We start from the raw sequence: 7,015 nt of genomic DNA, 5'->3' as shown, positions 1-7,015 counted from the left end.
GTCATGTCAGGAATCCCTTGATAATCAGTGTTAGGTAAATTGAGGATAAACTGGAACACAGAACAAGGAACAATTGTATTTTTATTAACTAAAGAACAAAGATGAATAAATATTGTTACAAGTTGTATTTCTCATTGTTAATGTTGGTTAATGCGTTAATGTTAAATAATGTGATCTTACTGTACACTCTCTAAGCCTCATAAGGTACCTTTTATAGGGTTTAATGTTCTATTATTTTGTAATAAACTACTTTTATGTTTTAAAAGTAATGACTGTACACTTCTCAACACAGTGAAAGTTTTTTGACTAAATACTACATGCAGGTGACCAGGTGTGCTTGTGCTTTTGATCTAGCTTGAAAATATGATTCATTTATAATGTAAATAATAAATAAATTATAAGATATATATCAAATGATATAATTCTCTATAGGCCTATATGTATGTTTATGCTGCATGAGTAAATATGATATATTTGCAATATATTACATGCAGTACCATATCTGATCACATATTCATCTATGTGTTGAAGTGTATTACTAAATATAAAATTATGATATATTAGTAAAATATATTGTCACATATTTTTAAATATGTGAAAACCGGCAATTCCTTATTATTATATTGTAATATATTAACGCAATATATTATTCTGTATATTTTCAAATATACTGTTAAACCATTTAATATATTGATCATTATAGGTCAAAAGTTTGGAAACATTATACGATTTTTTAAATATTTTTGAAAGAAGTCTCTAATGCTTATCAAGGCTGTGTTTATTTGATCAAAAATACAGACAAAAAACCCAGTAATATTGTGAAATATTATTACAACTTAAAATAATAGTTTTCTATTTTAATATACTTTAAAAAGTAATTTATTCCTGTGATGCAAAGCTGAATTTTCCGCATCATTACTCCAGTCTTTTTTGATATCCCAAATATCAAAACATTTGCTTCTTCTTTTTTTTACTTTTTATTCATCAAAGTATCCTAAAAAAGTATCACAGGTTATGAAAATATATTAAGCAGCAGAACTGTTTCCAACTTTGATAATGAATCATCATATTAGAATGATTTCTAAAGGATCATGTGATAGACTGGAGTAATGATCCTGAAAATTCAGCTTTGCATCACAGAAATAATAAAGTATAATAAATTGAAAACCAATTATTTTAAATTGTAATAATATATCACAATATTATTATTTTTTCTGTATTTTTGATCAAATAAATGCAGGCTTGATGAGCAGAAGAAACTTCTTTCAAAAACATTAAAAATAGTAATGTTTCCAAACTTTTGACCTGTACTGTATAGGGAAATATGTTTTCTTTTCATAATAGGTCTACTGCCCCAGTGACGGATTTTGTAGCTTTTTTTTCTGAGAGCGTAAATCCTTACCAAATATATTAAGTAAAACTGAAATCATAAATAGTATATGAAATGTATCCAGGTCTATATTTCAACAATGTTCAAACAAAATGTAATACTCAATGTAAGAATCAGGGGAACATGTTCCATCTCTCTATCCATCCAGGTTTTCTTGGCCTGAAAAAGGTTGAGGACCCCTGAGCAACAGATTATGGATAAATGTGTACAAACCACTGGTGACTGGTTGTTTACATGTTTAATCTTTATTTTGTGTGTCTTTGTTTTGATGCGCTCACACTCAAAGATTGTTCTTCCCCAAGGAAGCCATGTTTTCACAAATACAACACACTTGATAGACAGAAGAATCATAAATTATTAATACATGTCATAATGAGGAGATCAGGGAGCAATTAAGGGCAGACTGGTTTAACTGTCCATGCTGTTTTCTTTGCTTCTATCTTTATAAGTATATAATGTTATAAATATACTGTTTATATAACAGTATAGCTGCTGTAAAAGCAACACAATGTTCCCCCTATAACTTTACCAAAAGCCCAGCCAAAGTTCTCAATCATGCCATTAATTAATACAAAAAGATGTAGCATTTATATTTATTTATTTATAAATCCAAATATCAGTCTCCTAATATTAATATGGCAGCATTTATTGTCTGCATGGAGCTCTAGTGTGTTGGACAACCTTCTAAATTAGATAATACTATTTTTAACTTTTCATTAAATGTATAAATAATAAATTGGCCTGCGACATATGTACTTTAAATTCTTAATTTATTTTCTTATGGTTTTGTAAGGGGATTTACAGTCAAAGACCCAGAACCAGATATGATGAATTAAATATTAATCAAAAATGATTCAACATTATTTACAGTAAATTTATTTGATTCACAGCTTATTTAGAGTTTTGACCTCGACAACGAAACTGCATTTGCCGCAAACAGTCTAAACTAAAAGATTGTCAGATTTCTGTCAGATTGTCAGAACTAAAAGATTTTTACACATTGTCATATAGATAACCTGAAAATACAGTAGTTTATTAAGGTTAAATCTTGCTAACCACTCTTACAAAAAAAAAATGGGGTAAGCACACTTACATTCTCATTTTAAGAGGTGTTAAATATGGTTTGATTTGTTTACATTAGTTAATGTATTAGGCATGAACATGAACATAACATGAACCACGAGCAATAGCCTACATTTGTTACTGTATTTATTAATCTTTGTTAATCTTAGTTGAACAAACAATGAACAGCTGTTTTTATTATGTTACTTCACACAGTGCATTAGGCTAACTATGTTAACAATTACAACTTTAAATGCTGTAGAAGTGCAGTTTATTAATGGTTAATGTTAACTAATGTAGTTAACTAGAGTTTAATAAATGGAACCTTATTGTAAAGTGTTACCGATTTGTTATACACCGATTCAGTGTTGGACAGATCAGTTGTTTTAACCATTCATTTCCCGTGCCCACGCGAACGTTTCTCGTGCACACGCGAAAGTCCGTATTATTATTTTTTTATAAGCTTTCTTATTTTTTTCAGTCTTGTTTTTAATGTCTAGTATTGAAATTAACAAACGACAAACCATAAATTGGTGTAAGTGTAGCCCACATGAAGAAATGCTATTGTAAATGTAATATTTCCTGACTATATACATCCTTTAAAATGCACACTTGGTAGACAGCTTCCTGTAAAGTTATTTTCTTATGCAGTCTGTCCTTTCCTAGTTAACCGTCCTGATTTTTAACTTTTTTCTGAACTTTTGTGCAGGTGGAAACACAGAAGGATGTGTTTGGTGTGCCTCTGATTGACCTGAGGAAGAGTGGACAGATGAGGCAGGGTCTTCCGTGGAGAAGCATGGTGAGTGTGTTTGACACTGTTTCTCAGTCTCCACGTATGCTGAGATTATGTGTATTTCTAAAATGTGTGTTTGTGTTTAGGTCTCAGTCAGAGTGGCCTGTTCAGAGTTGGTGGGAAAGTGAAACTCTGCCAGGAATTGAGGAAAGGTTTTGATCAAAGCTTTCCGGAGTTTGACAGTGGGGATATTCCTACTCTTGCCTCCTTATTGAAACTTTTCCTCAGGGAGTTGCCTGGTGGACTTATTCCAGAGTCACACAGGACAGAACTGCTGAAGGTGTTCAGGGGTGGGTGAAGCTGCGGTGGTGAGGAGTGAACATTTTGGGATAAGAAAATCAAATCTGATTGAATCTTCTTCATTGTATCTTGCAGATTCAAAAGAGGAAGAACTGAATCAGGCTGTGAGGATGATCCTGAACAGTCTTCCGGAGGAACATTTTAACGTCCTCTGCTACCTGTCGTACTTCCTGTCCCGTGTGGCAGCTGAGAGTCTTCTAAATCGTATGACATCCAAGAACTTGTCAATAGTTTTTGGACCCACCATCTTTCAGTAAGTGTTTGTGTGCGTGTATTCAGCTGATATGTACTCCCAAGCACATTACAATGTAACTCAAGCACTGAGGTTTCAAGAATTACATGCACAAGTTTTCAGGATCCTATGAGACACAGAGACCAGTCTGATGGAGCTGTCAATCATAAAAGAAAGATGGGTGTCTGTTGTATAGTGATGTGACACGTTTGTTATCTGTGTGTGCAGCGTTCCTCTTGGCCCCACCATGATTGAGGAACAGGGGCTGTGTAACGCTTTGACAGAACACCTGCTGAACAACCTGAAACATTTGCTGCCGAACACGTACCCTCATGCATCCACCGGCAACAGAGCAGTGAGTTTATACTGTGTTATAAGTTTATGTTTCAAATGATGGTGGCATCTGTATGTGACTTGGATTTATGAAATTGAATCTGCCATTATAAAAATGATTAAATTAAATTATTAGTCATTGCTAGTGTTTAAGAGTGAAAATGATAATAGATAGGCTAATTCTTTAGTTTTTTGTATGAGAGATTGAAAATGCTTAGAAATGTGTTTGTGTGTTTGAGGAGTCAGGGGACTGGACTGACGAAGAGTGTGTCAAACAGCTGCCACTCACAGAAATGAGGTAAATATGCTGAACACACACTCACAAGCACATGCAGACCTGTGTTGTTGGCAAACAGTTGTTGATCAAATGCATGCACAGATCACATACACCCACAAACATGCACACATACAGTAGGATTCTGGTCATTATGGGTTTATTTAGAACCATTTATTGTTGAGTGCTTGTCAGTCCATCTTCATGCTTGTTCTGTGTATTTTCCAGATCAAAACTACCTAAAATTGGACGACTGGGGCGACTGAGAAAAGGATTAAGCAGTTTTGGGAGAACGTTTTTCTCATGCTTTCGCAGGTATGCAGCAGGATCTTATTCTTTATCTTTTTATCTTTATCCTAAGACTGATCTGGTTGTTGCCCTGCATGTGCCCATATGAAATTTTGAAATTAAGTTTTACTGTGGTAGATCGTGAACAAGTTAAGATATAGGTAAAGTTAGATTTAGTTACAGGTAATGAATGTGTTGAGTGAACAAACGTGATCTGTTTTCTTACTTTTTCATCACTTCACCACACAGTAACAAAATCGAGAGTGAAGAGGCCTCTGCAAAAATGGAGACCTAGACATGTGTGAGTAGAAGACAGTGGGGCTGGTGACCCCAACTGCAAGATACTGGGCTTGGTGAGGATCACCAGAAGACAATGGGGCTGGTGACTCCGACTGCAAGATACTGGGCTCGGTGAGGATCACCAGAAGACATGGGGCTGGTGACTCCGACTGCAAGATACTGGGCTTGGTGAGGATCACCAGAAGACAATGGGGCTGGTGACTCCGACTGCAAGATACTGGGCTCGGTGAGGGTCACTGGAAGACAAAGAGGCCAGTGAGGATCACCAGAAGACAATGGGGCCGGTGAACCTCAATGTTAGATACTGGGCCCGGCACTGTAAGACACTGAGGCTGGTGAGCTTCACCCTCAGACACTAGGGCTGGCGTGGGTCACCGGAAGACATTGGGGCCAATGAGGGTCACCAGAAGACACTGGGGTCGATGAGGGTCATCACACAGCACTGGGGTCGGTGTGGGTCCCTGAAAGACATTGGGGGTGATGAGGGTCACCTCAAGACACTAGGGCTGATGAGGGTCACAATTGAACATTTGTATATACCTGATGAAGGTCGTGTGACCGAAACGTAGATAATAAATATTCATTTTAATTGCAAGTAACGATAGTGTGCGGGAGTTCCTTATCTGCTGAAACGACCTACCTATTTGGTCTTGTTATCCTACGCACCTATCACCTGCAGGTGTGCGATGGAGTTTGTTCACTAATAAGACCATATTAACATTATAAAAAGGTAATATACTATAAATTATCTAAATGAGTTCTAATCTAAATGAATAGTACCTTAGTATAGTAGGTTACAAGGTGGCTAAAGGCACACCCTAAGAAACATTTGCTTTTCACTACTCCCATAGTGTATGATTGCAGAAAAGTATTGAAAATTGATGAGCAACAGATTTTGTGTGAAAATAAATCATAAAGGTGGTTTGTTAGTTTAAAAATCTTATTAATGTATGAGGTGGCAAGGAGGTACACAGGGTAAAACCAGCACGGTACAAAAGACACACAGTATTGATACAAATACTTTAGCTAAATGAATAATGCATAAGTTGATACTTGTTCAAAACAATCACTTTAGCAAAGTTTATAAAATTTTTTGGGGTTATTTTGATAAATTAAATAATTAATGTTTGTTCAATAAATATACTGTCATCAAAATTTACTAAAAAAAAAACAGAAACAACATTATTTTAAAAACTAAAAGATTCTTGAGATCTTTGTATTTAAATTGCTACATAAGTCTAAACCATAAAAATAAAAATAAAAAAAAAATACATCAAATTGGTACAGAATCAATTTTGCCACGATCAAGTCAAGGATCAGCCAAATTTCCAAGTCCATCATCAAAAGCATTTATGAAAAGAAGTGCTGAACTGAATTTGTGCTATAGAGTGGTCTAAAAGAGAATTAAGTCAAATGTGCATTTTACCCCAGTGTGACTTTATAACTGTTGTAACCTACTATCATTTCAATTTGTACTGTAACTGTATAATATTAAATTAAATGTCTAATACTTCCATTTAAGATGAGGCAGCTCAGAGAGTGCGTGAGAGCCCACTGAGCATCAGCCAAATCAGACAGTTAAACTGGCTGACAGTAAATAAATATGCTAGAGTGTGATAAGAAAGACAGACATTTAATTATTTAATTGGAGTAATTATAATAACATAAATTGATTGATCCTGATTGTAATCTAATTGCCCATGATTATAAAAGAGTTGTTATTAATTCTCTATATGATACTGCCTCAGAGTCAAACTCCTTATAGTGCTTTAGAAAGAGCAGCTGAGTTTAATATCACTGGTGTTACCTACAGACTCTCTCAAGGTAAAGCCACACAAGCTGGACTGATGTATCAGAGAAACCACAAGAGCACTGTCTGATAGACTTTTATTCTATAGACTTTTATTCTTTTATTCTATAAGATGTTAATGCTTTTCTTTCGGGTGTGGTTAAATTAATCATCCCTGCTGTTGCATCCAAAAAAGCAGTCATTGCTGGTATGGATTTTACCTGAGAGGAATTTTACTCCCTTAATTCGAATCG

The 7,015-nt window shown here is 35.0% G+C and overlaps 1 protein-coding gene across 1 annotated transcript; it reads left to right on the top strand.

Moving 5' to 3' along the window:
• Positions 1-317: 317 nt before the first annotated feature.
• On the top strand, positions 318-6,616 carry LOC309478430 (protein FAM13A-like; the record flags this gene model as incomplete). Its single annotated transcript, XM_082142028.1, has 8 exons — positions 318-323; positions 3,162-3,285; positions 3,332-3,535; positions 3,621-3,798; positions 4,006-4,132; positions 4,353-4,408; positions 4,613-4,699; positions 4,922-6,616. The coding sequence occupies 8 exons, from the start codon at positions 318-320 to the stop codon at positions 4,965-4,967; spliced, it is 828 nt and encodes a 275-aa protein (XP_081998154.1). The 3' UTR covers positions 4,968-6,616.
• Positions 6,617-7,015: the final 399 nt, after the last annotated feature.

This window comes from Leuciscus leuciscus, assembly GCF_965113295.1.
Source record: "Leuciscus leuciscus genome assembly, chromosome: 16".
NCBI classification, from domain to species: Eukaryota; Metazoa; Chordata; class Actinopteri; order Cypriniformes; family Leuciscidae; genus Leuciscus; species Leuciscus leuciscus.
The sequence above is the reverse complement of the archived record's forward strand: the minus strand, read 5'-3'. Positions and strand labels throughout refer to the sequence as shown.